Source organism: Ceraceosorus guamensis (assembly GCF_003144195.1).
Source record: "Ceraceosorus guamensis strain MCA 4658 unplaced genomic scaffold IE81scaffold_17, whole genome shotgun sequence".
Lineage (NCBI taxonomy): Eukaryota > Fungi > Basidiomycota > Exobasidiomycetes > Ceraceosorales > Ceraceosoraceae > Ceraceosorus > Ceraceosorus guamensis.
Genome location: NW_020290012.1, coordinates 47527 through 62676, shown reverse-complemented (window position 1 = coordinate 62676; position 15150 = coordinate 47527). Strand labels below are relative to the sequence as shown.

General features: G+C 55.0%; 7 protein-coding genes across 7 annotated transcripts; 3 read left to right on the top strand and 4 right to left on the bottom strand.

Annotated features, from left to right (window-relative positions):
- Nucleotides 1-459: 459 nt before the first annotated feature.
- Nucleotides 460-2269, bottom strand: IE81DRAFT_288345 (TPT-domain-containing protein; the record flags this gene model as incomplete). The annotated part of the gene is made up of 6 exons (XM_025511757.1): nt 460-955; nt 1039-1367; nt 1444-1553; nt 1638-1726; nt 1822-2023; nt 2125-2269. 6 exons carry the CDS (start codon nt 2267-2269, stop codon nt 460-462), a joined length of 1371 nt encoding a protein of 456 aa, XP_025370843.1.
- Nucleotides 2270-3834: 1565 nt separating this feature from the next.
- Nucleotides 3835-6739, top strand: IE81DRAFT_322086 (DUF89-domain-containing protein). Its single transcript, XM_025513526.1, has 10 exons — nt 3835-4276; nt 4345-4414; nt 4523-4682; nt 4761-4805; nt 4884-5156; nt 5237-5409; nt 5480-5702; nt 5773-5847; nt 5927-6104; nt 6229-6739. The coding sequence occupies exons 1-10, from the start codon at nt 3931-3933 to the stop codon at nt 6282-6284; spliced, it is 1599 nt and encodes a 532-aa protein (XP_025370842.1). The 5' UTR covers nt 3835-3930; the 3' UTR covers nt 6285-6739.
- Nucleotides 6242-7395, bottom strand: IE81DRAFT_65039 (DUF866-domain-containing protein). Its single transcript, XM_025517514.1, has 4 exons — nt 7280-7395; nt 6987-7184; nt 6829-6853; nt 6242-6742 (listed from the first exon to the last, which is right to left on the bottom strand). Exons 1-4 carry the CDS (start codon nt 7283-7285, stop codon nt 6480-6482), a joined length of 492 nt encoding a protein of 163 aa, XP_025370841.1. The 5' UTR covers nt 7286-7395; the 3' UTR covers nt 6242-6479.
- A 573-nt stretch (nt 7396-7968) lies between these two features.
- Nucleotides 7969-9271, top strand: IE81DRAFT_288259 (putative 2,5-didehydrogluconate reductase; the record flags this gene model as incomplete). Its single annotated transcript, XM_025511754.1, has 5 exons — nt 7969-8206; nt 8410-8660; nt 8754-8777; nt 8851-8961; nt 9068-9271. The coding sequence occupies 5 exons, from the start codon at nt 7969-7971 to the stop codon at nt 9269-9271; spliced, it is 828 nt and encodes a 275-aa protein (XP_025370840.1).
- On the bottom strand, nt 9054-11049 carry IE81DRAFT_322080 (hypothetical protein). Its single transcript, XM_025513525.1, has 2 exons — nt 10162-11049; nt 9054-10069 (listed from the first exon to the last, which is right to left on the bottom strand). Exons 1-2 carry the CDS (start codon nt 10937-10939, stop codon nt 9408-9410), a joined length of 1440 nt encoding a protein of 479 aa, XP_025370839.1. The 5' UTR covers nt 10940-11049; the 3' UTR covers nt 9054-9407.
- A 211-nt stretch (nt 11050-11260) lies between these two features.
- Nucleotides 11261-12628, top strand: IE81DRAFT_322078 (hypothetical protein). The gene is made up of 2 exons (XM_025513524.1): nt 11261-12344; nt 12420-12628. Exon 1 carries the CDS (start codon nt 11600-11602, stop codon nt 12338-12340), a length of 741 nt encoding a protein of 246 aa, XP_025370838.1. The 5' UTR covers nt 11261-11599; the 3' UTR covers nt 12341-12344; nt 12420-12628.
- A 407-nt stretch (nt 12629-13035) lies between these two features.
- IE81DRAFT_329274 (hypothetical protein) lies at nt 13036-14768 on the bottom strand (the record flags this gene model as incomplete). The annotated part of the gene is made up of 2 exons (XM_025515143.1): nt 13036-13800; nt 13878-14768. 2 exons carry the CDS (start codon nt 14766-14768, stop codon nt 13036-13038), a joined length of 1656 nt encoding a protein of 551 aa, XP_025370837.1.
- Nucleotides 14769-15150: the final 382 nt, after the last annotated feature.

Genomic DNA, 15150 nt, shown 5'->3' with positions numbered 1-15150 from the left:
AGCCTCCTGCCTGGAATTTCGACTCTTGAGCATAGGACTTTCGCTTCCGGTTGCATGACACCTCGCAAGTGGGCTTGGTGCATCCCGGAGGGCTAGTCTTTTGATTTTTTTTTTTTTTTGATTTTTTTTTTTTTTGGGATCCTTGAAAAGCTGGAGCTTACGTTGGTTGGCCACTTTTCAGCAGACCTGATTGTCTTTTCGTGGTTGCACGAGTGTATTGACATGCGCTTGCATCGGAAGTCTTGCCTCTTGGCTGCACTCGGAGTCGAAAGCGAATCTCGAATTAAATTTAGCGGAGCGGGATCGATCACCGGTGACGATTGAATGTGACAGAAGATGAGGGAAGTGGTAAACACAACAGCTAGTGGCTTGTTCGGTTGGATGGAGCTCAAATTTGCAAGGGGATAGGCACTCGAGCAGCTAGACAGGAAGGGACGGGGAACGGATCAGGGCTAGGCTTCAACGCTCCTCGTCGCTGTCTTCGAAGAAGCCTTGGCCGGTCTTCCAAACTCCTCCGCCATCCATGTCGGCTTCTTCCTCCCTTTTCCTTCTCCTGTCCAGCTCGGCCTCGCTCAAAGCAGCTCCATCCTCCCTCTCAGACATGGCCAGAGATTCCTCGTCTTCAGCGAGATTCTGATCTGCCCACTCGTCTTCATGCTCTTCTCGATCAGGCAATGGCGACCTGATCCGACCATTGCGAAGAGGGTTAGGAACGGCTTCGTAGCCTGCGTCCCGCGTCCCGTGCGAAGATGCTTCATGACTAGCGCCTCCGGATACGAGCAACCTGTACTTGAGCCAATTGTACAGTCCGATGCCGACCAGGGCAATGCATAGACCCGTCACGTTGATGGGAGTCAATTCGTCCCCGAATACCGTGGAGCTTATAAAGATAGTTGAGACCTCCTTGAAGATCCCAGCGACTGAGAGCGTCACGACCGATGTCCTTTGGATAAGTCTGCGCAATGCGCCATAGCACGAGGAGTGCGTTAGTCAACTTGGGCTGATTTGCATCATGCTGCTGCCGCACCTCGCACTCACGCAAATTCGCTCAGATTCATGCAGAATGCGAAGGCACCTGGAACAATGGCGAGCGCAAGCGTCCTAACAGTGTTCCCAAGTCCTTCAAAGAATTTGCTGCTAAACATTTCGCCCCAATTCTCGACCGCAGCGCTGACGCTGATCATGGCGACGAACATGACGGGAGCCAGCCAAAAAACGGTGGCGACCGGATTGTTCATGCCCATACCTTCTCTATCCAGCAAGATTTGCGTCAAGGCCCACCGAAGACCTCCCATCGCCGACGCTGTGAGCACCTCTATCGCACCTTCCAACACGAACTGCGTCTCGGCTGCTACCATCATGACGACCTGCAGGCGCGGGTGATAGCATCAGTCGGGCTATTGCACGGTAAGCTCACGGAAGCTCGATACTCTGTCCACTCACGCCGATCGTGATCAAAGTGATGATGCCTATCAAGCTGAGCCTGACCACTTCCAGACGGAAGAGGAAGGCGAAGATGAGCACAAAGGCGAGGTTCGAGGATTTGCACATGGCTGATCGAGATGCGTGGCCAAAGAGACGGGAAAGGTCAGGATCAAGGCCGAATGCAGACGCGGTAAAGAAAGCTCGCGACTCACTGTAAAACGTCAAGGTGATCGTCTTGAGACTCAGATTCGAAAGCCCTATGTCCAGCGCTGTGGCGCAAGCGCACGGCACCACCTTCGAACTGAGGAAGCGAGTGAGGAGATCCTTAGCACATCAGCTCCGGGATCCTTTCTGAAAGGGCCGAGTCTGTCAAAGCTCTTGCTGTGTCATACTCACGCCCAGTCCCTCGCAGCTGGGCGCGCCCGCTTTCCAGATCGTGTGCGGGGCACCCAGCTGCTGCACAAGCTCAAGAGCAGGCTGGAGAGTGCGAACTGCACGAGCATGTGCATGGAGGTGACGAAGAGGGGATATGAGAAGCCGTAGCGCTTCTTGGAAAAGAGCCAAGAATTGTACAGGCTCATGATCGTCGAAAACAAATCTATCAGGCGGGCGTTGACAGCATCAGCCATTCGGCATGTGATTTTGGCGCAAAAAGGCATCAGCTGAGACCCGCGCCTCTCGGTTCTGAGATGCACTCACACCAGCTGCCGATGAGCGAGATGTTGATGACCGCCGCTCTCCAAAAAGCTCTTCTCCTCGCGACCGCCTCTGCGCTGTTGCCAATCGTCAGATCCACCACGCTTTGACCGGCGCTCCTCAAGCCTTGCACATCCACCCCGCCCATACCGAGCGCGTTCAGCGCCCTACTACCGCTCCGTCCAAGGCCGCTCATACTGCTGCTAGCGCTATGCGCCCCCTTGCGATGAGAGCGGGGCATCGCTGCGTCCGCGTCGTCACCAGCAGCCTCATCTACTACGCTGGAGTATCGCGGAGGTCTCTTGGCGCGAATCGTACCCCAGGGCCCGCGATCAGAGTCATCCAATAGCGCCTTATCGCCTTCCTGGCCCATGCCTTCGGCCGACGATCGAGCGTATCTGTCCGAACTGGCCCTCTTGCCCGCAATCGCAGTCTCTTCCGAGAAGCGTCCTTCCGCATCCGCGCCGCCGTCCGCTTCGCTGAAGGTGCTTCCGCTCGCCTCTCCTCTGTTTGTTCGCGTATTGAAAAAGATGGCATCTTCCCCTGTCGTATTCGAGCTGCACGCACTGTTGCTGCCATCTGTCCTACCCGTATTGGTACTGCTTCGACTGCGCGAAGGCCCCGATGTGTCCGCAAGACCAGACATGGTTGGTTTGCAGATCAGCTGGTATTTGAGGATTATACAGCAGAATCGAGCGTGCTCGCCGTGATGGCTGTATGCGTCGGCTCTCTAGTGCGCAATGAGTCACGAGCAGAGCCGCGGAGCTGATGATCTAAGGACTCGAGCAGCTGAAGGCCGTGTCCATGGAGTTGGGAAGCCGCGTGACTCCTTGTCTGTAAGTCTTTGCGTGTATGCTGGTACTGAGGTAGCGAGTTGGGTCACAAGTTGTCATGATCCTGTTGGGCCCTAGCAGCATGCCCCTGTGTCCGCCCTATAAATATAGCTGCTAATGCCAACAGATGCAGATACGTTGCGACTCGGGTTTGAGCCAGGGATGGTCGGATGGATAACGCTGCAGCTGCTGTGGTCGAGTGCTGGTTGCTCTATGCATTCCACGATCGCTGCTTTGTGATGTGTGTCAGCCCATCAACGTCAATCGTGAATCAGGAACGCGGCCTAGATGAGTGAAGGACAGCAGCTGGCGTCAGCATCATACATCAAGATCAACATCATATGTGTCTGTCGATCTCGTCGTCATCAGCCGAGACCAGTTCGCAGGTAGGTGATCTGAATAACCTGTCATGTGCAGCATCAGCTATATAATACAGCGCGCGAGTCTGCGCGCGTCGCGGTTGATCTTGCATCTGCAATTTCAATCACGAATACAAGTACCGTACCCATCTGACATTCAGATTAGACGCTTCTGGCCAGCGCGTGCAAGAGGTCTTCATCCTCAATTTGAGTTCAAGTTGAAGGTTCAAGGTTCTGCATTTCCTTTGAAGGATTCAAATTGGAGCTTGGCTTACAGCACTTTTGACTCAAGTTTCTATTCTAGATTCAATGTCGGCCCCAAGTCAAGAGATCCAGTCAAAATTCGTGGTTCAGGTTCCTCATTCTTGATTTCACGCTCGGTTCCTATAATCTTGAATTAATGTCGAATTTTATGTGTAGCTGTACCGCACGGGCCACGCTCCCCCAACCGTTGGGAAGTTTCCCGCAATTTACTGATACTTGACTCGCAGACGAAGTGTGAACCCAAATCTTCCTGCTTCCTTCATTCGCAGCACCGAGGATCTTCATCCAACTCTGCATGAGCGACACTCGACGTTCGCATTTCAGTCGATGTCCTCACTCAGCATCTAGCCAAGATGACATTCTCGCACTGGGATCCACCCGTACCTCTGTGGTCCGCCACGGACAAGTCGTCTTTCGCCTACGAGTCCACCTCCAAGCGATGGCCCGAGATCTTGGCTGGGACAATCAGCGGCCTCGTGAATGCCTCGCATGCCCTCTCCTACCAGAACGATGGTGAAAATGTGACGGGCAAGATGGAAGAGAGCAAAATCATCATCGAGAAGCTGAGCAAGCTGAAACATGACATGGGAAGAGATAGGCCGCTCGAAGCGATTGGTTTGAGCGAAAGCGATGAGTTGGGCACCGCGGAATTCGACGAGGTGGTCAAGCAGAAGGGCTGGACCTGGTTCAATGCGCCGTGTAAGCGCTGCCTTGATCTTCTAGCGTGATCGATGACATTGGCTGAAGCTCGCTGTTGCGTTGATCAGGGCTGTTTGCCGAGTGCTACCTGTACCGCCTCATTCGATCCTTTTTCGCTACGAGTCAACACTGGAAGTAGTAAGTACTGCTGTGGGTGCGGAGACTCACGCCTCCAACTTCTCGCATCTCTAATTGCGGCTGATCTGACATGCGCTCCCCGCCTTGCCCGCTGGTTTCCTCCCTCAGCTACGACCCATTTGCCGCACAAAAGATCTCGGCTTTTAGAAGCAGCGGCAAAGCGATCAATGAGCTGGCAAAGACGGTGGAGGAACTTGTACGCAAAGCAGAGAGCGCTCAGACGTCCGACTCGAGCAAGGCTGCTGCTGAAGGTGGCGAAGGGCAAAAGGTGAGTTGGTACTGTCAAGATGATGACCATCCTACTTCACGACTGACGTGCAATGCGGCTGACAAATCTGCACCAAAGCTCATCTTCTACTTGCTGGCGCAATCTTCGCTGTGGGGCAATGCTGTAAGTGTGTCCTCTCGACAACAGGCTGCACATGGTCCGCGCAGTGCTCACGACCTTTCCCACCTTCTCAATCGCTAGACCGACCTTTCCTTGCTCACGTCTCTCTCACACGCCGACATTCAAGATCTGCAAGCAGGTGGACTGAGCACCTCGGCCCAAGCCGAGCGAGCCAAGTACATCCTGACCGGTCTCGGCGGCTTGGACCAAGCGTGGGCAAAGGTCAGCGCGGCGAAGGACGGAAGGGTGGACTTTGTGTTGGACAATGCTGGCTTCGAGGTCACTACGGATCTGCTCTTTGCCGACTGGCTGCTTGCAACAGGGCACGTCAAGGAAGTCGTCTTTCATCCCAAGGTGAGATGAGAGAAGGGACATGTACTGGTTGTTGGCATGTGTCCTCACCCTTTTAAGCGCTCTTCATTTTCGACCTGCAGGTGCTCCCTTGGTTCGTAAGCGATGTGACGCCGGCCGACTTCCATTACACCCTCGCAGCGCTCCAATCTTCCGACTTCTTTACGGATGTCTCAGCCGGACAGAGCGACGGCGGCAAGAAAGCAGCAGAGAGCGCGGCTGCGAAAGCAGAACTCGACCCGAGCTACTTTCTCAAGTGAGCGGCGAGCACCTCCAACATGCCAGGGTACCACGAGCCGAACGCTGACTTGCTCTGCAATATGTAGCGCTCAAGGCGCATCCGTTCAGCCCTCGCAGTCGTACGTCATCGATACATCCGCGGTCACCAAACACGTTTCCGCTGCGCAAAATACAAGTGGTTCCACGGCCATTCAGAGACTTGCGGCTCGATGGAGCAAGCACTTATCCGAAGGACGCTTCCGACTTGCTTTCGATGGCAAGCTGGGGCAAGCAGCAGGCCCGCTGGGTGATTTCTGGACATCTTTCCACGTGAGTGCAAGGAACTCCAAGCACGTCAGGTATTCTATTCACCAGGCTTCTGATCCGCGCGCTCGCCTAGTTCTATGCCGACTTGCCAACTGCGGCTCTAGAACTCAACGCCGACCTTCGGAAGTCGAGTCTCGTCATCTTCAAAGTGAGAGCACCGCCGATCCCTTCCTTAAACATTCCTTGCTCGGTCGCTTACCTTCTGGTTTGTCTTTGCCGTCTATCAGGGAGACTTGAATACTCGTAAACTGCTCTCGGACGCTCGATGGCCCGACACTACGCCGTTTGACCAAGCAATGGGACCCCTGGCCGGACAATTCGATACGCTTGTCTTGCGCACGTGCAAAGCGGACGTCTGTGCAGGCTTGAGCCAGGAGAGATTCGAAGCTGTGCAAAGGGAGGATCGTGAGTGTCACGCGCAGCTGAATTCTCCCTGCGCGTAGAGCTGACAAGAACGTCTTCTCTCCATCCTGATGACTCACACCGCTGCTCTGGCCGATCGTCCTTCCTTGACGGCATGAATGCGCAGCGAAATGGCGCGTCAATGGCAAGTGGGCCATCATTGTGTATGTCGCCCGCAAATAGAGCGCCTGGGACATCCGGCGGCTGGTCGCTTCGCTCGCCTGACAGCTCATCGGTGGACCAGGATGCAATGCACATCGATGTCGAATCGACACTCGGAGACTGAGCGCTTGCAACTCATGCCAAATACGCCCGTCTCCGTCTCTCGGCACGAAATTCCACACGCGAACTCATCGTCTAGCTTGAAATCTTTCGAATTTACGCCCTGACCCATTTGCTTTCAACTTCCATGATGCTGGTCTCATTGTTCGTCTTCTCATCGTAATCTGTCCACTCCCCATCCTCCAGAGCGATGTCGTCAAACTTGGTGCCGCTCTCTTCGCCCGCGCATCTCCAGGTCATCTGATCCGCTTGGAAGCCGACGGGCTCCAATCCTCTGAACTCTAGAGTTGTCAAACGCGCATAGTCTGGACCGGTGTAGGACTGCCAGAGGGGCACCTTGGAAGTGGGCGTGTCAAACTCTGGCAGGCGAGAGACGAAGCGGATGGTCGGCATGAGCGGAAGTTGACAGGTGCATCTTGCTCTGACGAGGTACGTAAGTGCTCACTAGCTGATCCTTGATTCTTGCAAAACTGCGTGTGGGACGATGCGAGGGAAGGAGAAAGAGAGAGGAGGGTGTGAGCGCGGCGCGATGTAGCTTGCTGGGCAGTTGTTCCATTACTGTGACTAGCACACAATCGCGCCGAAAGAGTCGATCTGACTCACGCCGCAATGCATCACAAAGTTGGCGACGCCTCTACCTCCCTGCACTTCCACCTCATCCGTCACGTTGAAAGAGACGGGCTTAGCATGTTCCTCTTGACAGCTCGTGCATTTCACCGTTGTCACGAGCTGAGCATCATCCGTCGAAGGCCGCAGCTCCTTTACGCCGCTGAGCTGGGCTCGGATTTGCAAAGCGAGCTTCTGCGTGACAATATGGACGTGGCAAGACGTGCGAAAGTTGAGTGTTGGAAACATGGGCGGACGCTTTGATGTATGCGAGCAGCATGACTACTTACAGGCATGACGTGAGTCAAGGTTGGACCCAAGTCGAAATGTTAGTGAGCTGTCGTGGATGCGGAGGTGATTGTCACCGAGATCAGGATCCAGGGGAAGGTGGCTGGAGAACAAGGTGGGTGGAAGAAGGTGGGCACACGACATCCAGGATCACGCATTGACCAACACCCATGATGCTGCAAGAGTCATGAGTCGAGCCTCAACCTGTTGTGATCAACTCGTGATCGAGTCACGTGCGTTCATGTGCCTTCTGCACGCCACATCTCATATCACGTGCTGAATCACCCTGAAACTCGACTCCACACTCGCGTGCCCTAGAAGGTGGGCTTGTTCACGCGCACATGCATGTCGCCGCTGCACCCTCGGCATAATAATACCTTCGATCGTCATCTGTGACAGCTCTGCGGCCACGCCCTCGAGACGCGCGGCGAATCCATATTTCTCCGGCCCCCGGCACGGAAGTCCTTGCGGCCGGAAGTACGGGTGGGTGGCTTACCAACATTCGATCACGATTCGATCGTAGCTGCAAGTATATGGCTATGGGCTGTGCATCAGCTGGTCTCTCCACGCTTGCTTCTTATTCTCCGAGTAGATCTGGCCCCCAATCTGCAACTCACCACCATCATTGAGGACATTGACAGACGCTCTCACTGTACAGACGATCGTGATACAAACACTCTTCGCTTTCACAATGTCTCTCAATCTAGCCAGCACCATCAAGCTTTCCGATGGCAGAGCCATCCCACAGCTAGGACTTGGTGTCTATCTGTCCAAGGGCAAAGAGGGAGAAGTGGCAATGCAGCATGCTTTCAAGAATGGATACAGGCATCTAGATGGGGCACAATGGTACCGAAATGAGGCGGAGATGGGCAGAGCCTTCCATGCCAGCGGGCTCAAGCGGGAGGATGTTTGGATCACCACAAAGGTCAGTGGGGTTGGGGGAGCAGAGCTGTGGGCACATCATTGTCATTCGTGCCTTCCAAAGCTCACCGCGAGCGATTTTTGCACTCTTCACCTCCCCGTGGTCGCTGCACACACACACAGGTATGGGATGGTGAGTAGCAGACTTGGGCTGTCATGTCGATTTCGCAGCATTCAGTCTGAAAACACCGTGTGCTTCGCCTCTTCACAGCTAATCACGGCTACGAGAAGACTCTGCGATCGGTCGACGAATCTCTGGCCGTGGCAAAGCTGGACTACTACGACTTGTTCTTGCTGCACTCTCCCAATCCTGGCCGAGAACTGAGGTTGGAGGCTTGGAGAGGTCTGATTGACGCTCAAAAGGCGGGCAAAGTGAAGAGCATCGGGGTGTCCAACTATGGCGTGCATCATATTCAAGAGTTGCTGGAAAAGTATCCCAACAACCTGCCAGTCGTCAACCAGGTGAGCATGCCGCTGCCACAGCATGGCAATCGATGCCGCGAAGAGCTTGTTCCTGACGCATCGGCTGCCTCCTATCCCTATCCTGGCGTACAGATCGAGTATTCCCCCTTCTTCCAAGTGAGCCCTTCCAATGACCTCTTTCGTAGGCAGACATTCCGCTGCTGATGACCTAAGTTATCTTTGTCCTCAGCGAAATGAGATTGTCCGGGAATGTCTGAAGCACGACATCAAGATCCAATCTTACTCTCCCCTCGGCAAGGGCGCGTTCGTCGATCTTCCTGAGCTCAAGCAGATCGCAGATGTGAGTCGTTCAGCTCCCAGCCTCGGGCGCAGATCGACCTTGCCTTTGTCGCACGTGAGCGGCCCCGTCGTCTTCTGCTGACGCGACTCTGTCTCGTCTTGCGCAGGTGCATAAGAAGACGCCTTCTCAGCTCCTCATTCGATACGTCTTGCAAAAGGGCCACATTGTCATCCCGAAGTCTGTCACCCCTTCGCGCATCGAGGAGAACGCGGACGTGTACGACTTTGAGCTGTCGGGACAGGAAATTGCTAAATTGGACGCTCTGGAGACTGGCAGTGGAGTCACCTGGGATCCTACCAAAGCGCCTTGATCTGCATACAATGCCGCAAAGCGCATCGACAATGCAATGCGTTAGTCGGAGCATACCAGCTGTTGTTGCAATTGCCTATGATCGCGATGTTTGGCAATGATCCATTTGCCACGACCCTTGGTCACATTGAGACTGTTCAGAGGTCGACAACGACGGGAGCATCCTCCGCGCCCATCTCGATGCCTCTCTCAAACAGTTCCTGCTCTTGCAGCAGAATCTCCTCATCGTTCCTCTCATCCAAATCCACTCCTGATTTTTCCCTGAAAACGCGCGCTAGAACCCTCCAGCACGATATGAGTTTCTCGGACGGATCAGATCGATCCGCATTCGATGGAGTAGTAGCAATGGAAGATGGAGATGCGCTGACCGCTAGAGCGTCGGTGATGGCTGCCCGTAGCGAGTGAAGCTCCTGACTGAGCCAGTAAGCCAGATTGTCATTTGGACCCTGATCGCCCAGAAGCGTCTCTGCGTCCAAAAGATTGAGCTGGGCACATAGCGTCTGCATGAATGCAGCGTGTAGCTCCGGTACCATGTAATCGGTAGCGCTCGACTTGCTGCCATTGCTTGCAGCGGCACTGCCATTGACTGCTGATGCGGCTACTGCAGTAGAGCTAGCCCCATGTAAGATGGCTTCTAGTCCATGACCGGAGACTTGGTGGATGAATTGAGCGCCCATCGCAGCTCTGGATCTGCAAAATAGCTCGACGAAGCATTGCCAGTGGCTCAGCGCTGCGGGGCTGGACAGCGAGACAAAGAGCACGAAGCTGAGTTCGAATTCTGCAAGTAGCGCTGTAGGATCTGTGAACGCAGAGAAGCGAGGTTTGCAGTGGCAGTATCAGCAACGTCAGCGACGCCTTTGTGCGCGCTCAAGATGACACCACTCGACTCACCGCCAGCCAGGGTTTCCACGGCCTTTCTGAGAGCCAAACTTTTGTCCAGACTCCACCTCGTCCTCTCCTCTCCCACCGTGTCTACCCAGCTCTTTCTGAGCAGTACAGGTGTGAAGCGCAGCCTCTTGTCCAGCTCTTCCTCCTTCGCAGCCAGGTCATCGCCGCTCACATCCCTCCGCCTGGCAGTCCGAAGAGACTCTTCCAGCTTTTGCTCGGCCGAGCTGATCTTGCCCGCACAGAGTGGTCGTTCGGGATGCGCAAGTTCATCGGATGTACAACAACTCAGCTGATCCCCCAGCACGCGTTGCAAAGTATCGGGTCGCTTATCCAGCAACGCAGTCGCACGCTGCCAGCTCTGCCAAGAGGAGGTAGGCAAGGGAAAGCTGAGCTGAGTGCTGCGGTTACTTCCTGTGGGCTCTTGCCGAGCTGCGGATCTCGACAACACCGCTCCTTTCGATCCACTGCGATGTCCGCTGCTCAAATCTCGCCGCACGACTTGCCCATCGTATGTCAGGTGGGCAAAGAAGCCGACGCGATTGGTGAAGCCAGGTGGGAGAGAGGACTGGCTTGAAGCGCTCAAGGGCGGATCCCATGCAAAGAAGTGCACACCGGTGGGGACGTTGGTCAAGCCTTGCAGAGATATCTGATTGACCTCAGGGGAAGCGTCCGACAGCGGATAGTCCAGACCTGAAATGTGGATCGTGCTGCCGCCCATCAAGGGCAGCGCGGGATCGAGGTCGAGCGTGCAGGACGATGAGGTGGCGTGTGAAGATGCCATCTTGACTGTGAAGGTGAATGTGAGCAGGCAGTCGCTGCATCTGCTCCTGATGCAGGCTTCCCGAGGGCGTCCAATCAATATATGAATGAAGGTGAAGGTCGAGCTTGCCTGTCGTGGAAATGATGCAACTCTGACCTCGTCACCGACGAGCAGCTTAGCAAACCTGTCCTGCTTCAATTTCGAGTGGGCTGAGGGCCGTGGAGGTGAGCAGGAAGTTTGTGTCACGTGACCCGAAGACTCACGGTAAGCCGGGAATCGCGAAATCATGAACACTCTTGACTCACAATCACGTATCACGAATCACGAATCGAGAATCGAGTTCAGCATCGTGCTGGTAGTAGCCTACAGTCAAGTGTGTACCTTCGCACCTCGATCTGCTGCCGCCCATAACCTTCGCCTTACGAGGTCAAGCTTGACCATCGCACCCACCTGCGAGAAAGCGCTCTACACTTTACTGCTCTAGGTCAGGTACGCCGTTGTTGTTGGCTTCGCTCACCCATACACCCAGCAAAGACTCGAGACCCTTGACACAACCCAAGCTACTCTTGCCGTTCTTTGGCTTGACAGAAAGAGCGCATCGAAGTTGAGGTGCTGTCCGCGCATTCCAGTGTTCTGTGACAGCCACATATAACGTCGCCCGGCGCAACAGCGATCGTCATCATGGATTACCAAAACCGCGCGGGCAACAAGGGAGCCGGTGTGGCGGGGGCGAGCGAGGCCAATGTGGACCGAAGAGAGCGATTGCGAAAGCTTGCGCTGGAGACGATCGACATCAACAAGGATCCCTACATCTTGCGGAACCACTTGGGATCTTTGGAATGCCGACTTTGTCTCACGCTGCACACCAACGAAGGCTCTTACTTGGCCCACACGCAGGGAAAAAAGCATCAGACCAACCTGGCACGAAGAGCAGCGAGGGAAGCTGCTCAGCAACAAACATTTGCCGATGCTCAAAGACTCATCACTGGACCTAATGCGAATGCGGTAGAGAAGAAGAGGTTCATCAAGATCGGCAGGCCAGGTTATAAGATCACCAAGGTCAGGGAACCGGTGCTGAGCGGAAGTAATGAGGAAGAAGGTGAAGAGGAGGTAGGAGGAAGGTTGGGTCTACTTTTTCAGATCCATCTCCCAGAGATCAAGGGAGATGTGAAACCTCTGTACCGATTCATGAGCTCCTTCGAGCAACGAGTGGAACCTCAAAATCGCGCGTGGCAGTACCTCGTCGTGGCCGCAGAGCCGTACGAGACCATCTCTTTCAAATTGCAGGCCAGGGAAGTCGATAATTCGTACGGAGTGGTCTACTCGTCCATGGCAGGTGCGAAACCGAAAGATGAACCTGCTACATGGAGTCATTGGGATCCCGATGTCAAGACGTACACCATTCAGGTACTCTTTCGCTGAACATGTGAGACGCTATGCCAGATTGTCGACCCGAGCTCTGCTGCTGCTCACACTGCGCCAATCGCTTGCACTCAACAAGGCCATAGCTAAACGTCTCTAGTCCCTGTTGGCTTGTTCAAGCACCGCTATACTCTATCGACTTTCATGTATTTTTGTCACCACGACGTCCCGCAGCCTGGCATGAGGGCCACCCGAAACGGTTCACATTTCAAACAGCATCTGCTCGCACAATGGCGCAGCGTCAAATCAATGCGAGCTCAGCAACGCCAAATGTGTATTGAAAGGGCCTATGTCGAACAAGAGTATCCGCTAATGATAATGATGGTAATGGTAATGATGGATTGGTAGGATGGCATGAACCAAGCGCGAGAACGTGATGCTACCGGTAGGGAAAGCAGCATTGGCAAAGAGTTGATTGGTGCATGCGAGTATAAAAACAAGACGCGATGTTGGCAAGGATGGGTTGGTATTATCTCGTGAAGAGTTCGGAGCATGGCGAGACTACTCGACGCAAGTGTAGATTTGAGCGCAGATTTGGCAATTGGCTCACAAGACCGAATAGGAAAAGTTGATGGCATCAGGCTGAGCATCGACATCGCGAGGTGGAGAGATATGGAGGAGTGCTTGCGGGGCCCTCCCCCCATCTGCATCATCACCAGCGACAAGCTTTGTTGTTGCAGAGCTAATTCTCTCCATCACTGGCCGTGGCGCCACATCTCGAGTGCGAGATCGGAATCAAACGGTGTAGGACATTCGCCGCATGCCGCGAGGTCGTTCCAATACAATGTTTCTCCGCGCTTGATGCGGCGTAGGGGCTTGGACGTGGCCTCCTTGCTTGGGTTCAAGCTGGTCTGAGGCAAATAACGAGACTGAGGGCGACGAGGCATGAACTCGTCCACTAGCTGGTCAGCCTGGGCTCGCGCTTGGCTCAATGCCTCTTCTGCCTTTGCAGCTTCCGCTGAAGCATCGTCGATCATCTCTTCGTCCTGAGAGTCGTACTCTTCATCGTCCGTGCATTCGTCTTCATCCATGGGTATATCGTCCTCAATCGGAGCGACTCCACGGTCCGCGTAGTACAGAGGACCATCGCGGGCAGGTCTACGGCTGCGAGAGCCAATGATCGCAACGGCAGGCGGACACGCATAGACGCCCGCCTCTCCTGGGACGTAACGACGCTCACGAACGGTGATTTCGGTGCAATGCAGTACTGTGCGGTGACCATTCGAGCCTCTCTGGGCTTTCGAAACGCTGCTGGTGCAGCGTGAGCAGGGCGACATGATCATGTAGCCGATCGGTTGGTGGCATCCCTTGCACGCCAGGCTCTGCGTCATGCAGTCGCAAGTCCTTTGCGGCCCTGCCTCGCCCGTTCCGAGACCAGATGGTGCATGGTGAGGCTCAGTATTGTCAGGGAAAGCGTCAGTGCTGTATAGCGTGATGTTTGGACGCAAGAGCAGCACAGCCTGATCAAGAGCAGTAAGTCGGGAATCAGTTCACATGCCTCCGGTCGTGGCAAGCTGATGTTCAAAGAGATACTTACCTTCATTCCTCTATTCGTGAACATCACCCCACAGTGGCGGCAGTTGATCAAGTAGACCTTGTGCTGAGCTTCGACACGTCGAGTTTCGCGTTGCCTTTGCGCGGCGGCGTGAGCTGCTTGTTCTTGAGCGCGTACATTCGCCTGATACTGAGCGCGGGCAAAGGCCTGCTGTTGCTGTTGCTCGGCGATGGACATTCCAGCGCGCTGAGCGAGCGAAGATACGTCTAGCAGTGAAGGCGTTGTGACGTTGGAGGGCTGATCTCCGGTGGCTTGACCGGTCGAAGTCGTCGCTTCTGTGCGTGGCCCAGAACCTTCGGAGCTCGGGGAAGCCCCTGCAGTATAGGTGCCCATAGCCAATGCGTCGGTTGAGCCTGCCATTTGCGTCCACTGATGATAGTACTGCTGGTACTGCCCAGTGAGGGCGGTAAATGCTGCCGCATACTGATCCTGAAGACCATTCTCGACGAGATATCTTAGAGCTGCGCCAGCTTGCATGTGAGCGCGATGTATTTCCTCTCGCATAATCCTGTGTCGCCGAGCTTCAGTGGCTTCCGCCTGCGCTGCTTGGTTTCGAGCGCTGGCATTACGACCACGCTGACGCTCGCGAACATCCATGCCGCGTGTGGTAGTGGACGTTGGGACGGAATCCGGCGCGATGCGGTACTCCCGCCTGGCGATGCCCAAGGAATTGACAGCGACCGTGTAGTCTGGGCCATCCGCGGGCGCACGACGTGCAGCTGCGGCGGCCAACCGGGCGTTCATGTCACTGAGCATGGTCTCAGCCATGGCGCGAGTGGCGGAGGTGCCAACAGGGCTTGGTTCGCTGAGACTCGCCGAGGTGAGGGGAGGGGCAGCTGAAGTAGCTACGGAAACAGAGGGTTGGCCAGGCATGGTGACTGTGATGGTGGGCCCGGGCCGGGTTCCAACAATTTCAGCAGAGTCTCCCAGAGTGGATGGCGCGGGAAGTGGCGCAAAGAATGGCGTAGACACACTTGTGAGCGAAGGAAGCTCAAGATGCGACACCATTTGGGGATTGAGTGGACCGCCGGATGAACTGCCTGTGAGACTGGGTCCTGTTGCAGCATGGCGCGCAGCTCTACTAAGGCTGGTACGACGGGTTGTCTGAGGCGAGCTCGAGTTGCGTACTATCGAATCTCGACTTGCGTGAGGCATGGTGGCTAAGCGGCCTCCGTGTTGAAGTTCAAATTGGCGGGCTAGCAGGAATATTGTGGATGGCACTAGGGAGCAGCGGAAATGAGGTGTTAGTAATTAG

Excerpts from the sequence above, each read along its gene's own strand:
- IE81DRAFT_322078 (XM_025513524.1), top strand. The coding sequence starts at position 11,600 with ATGGATTACCAAAACCGCGCGGGCAACAAGGGAGCCGGTGTGGCGGGG.
- IE81DRAFT_65039 (XM_025517514.1), bottom strand. Across the intron at positions 6,854-6,986 it reads ACTTTGTGATGCATTGCGGC|TTTTGCAAGAATCAAGGATC; the intron begins GTGAGTCAGATC and ends TCCCACACGCAG. Across the intron at positions 6,743-6,828 it reads CAAGAATCAAGGATCAGCTA|AGTTTGACACGCCCACTTCC; the intron begins GTGAGCACTTAC and ends CTCGCCTGCCAG.
- IE81DRAFT_322080 (XM_025513525.1), bottom strand. The coding sequence starts at position 10,939 with ATGGCATCTTCACACGCCACCTCATCGTCCTGCACGCTCGACCTCGAT. Across the intron at positions 10,070-10,161 it reads CGTGGAAACCCTGGCTGGCG|ATCCTACAGCGCTACTTGCA; the intron begins GTGAGTCGAGTG and ends CTGCGTTCACAG.
- IE81DRAFT_322086 (XM_025513526.1), top strand. The coding sequence starts at position 3,931 with ATGACATTCTCGCACTGGGATCCACCCGTACCTCTGTGGTCCGCCACG. Across the intron at positions 5,703-5,772 it reads ATTTCTGGACATCTTTCCAC|TTCTATGCCGACTTGCCAAC; the intron begins GTGAGTGCAAGG and ends GCGCTCGCCTAG. Across the intron at positions 5,848-5,926 it reads CGAGTCTCGTCATCTTCAAA|GGAGACTTGAATACTCGTAA; the intron begins GTGAGAGCACCG and ends GCCGTCTATCAG.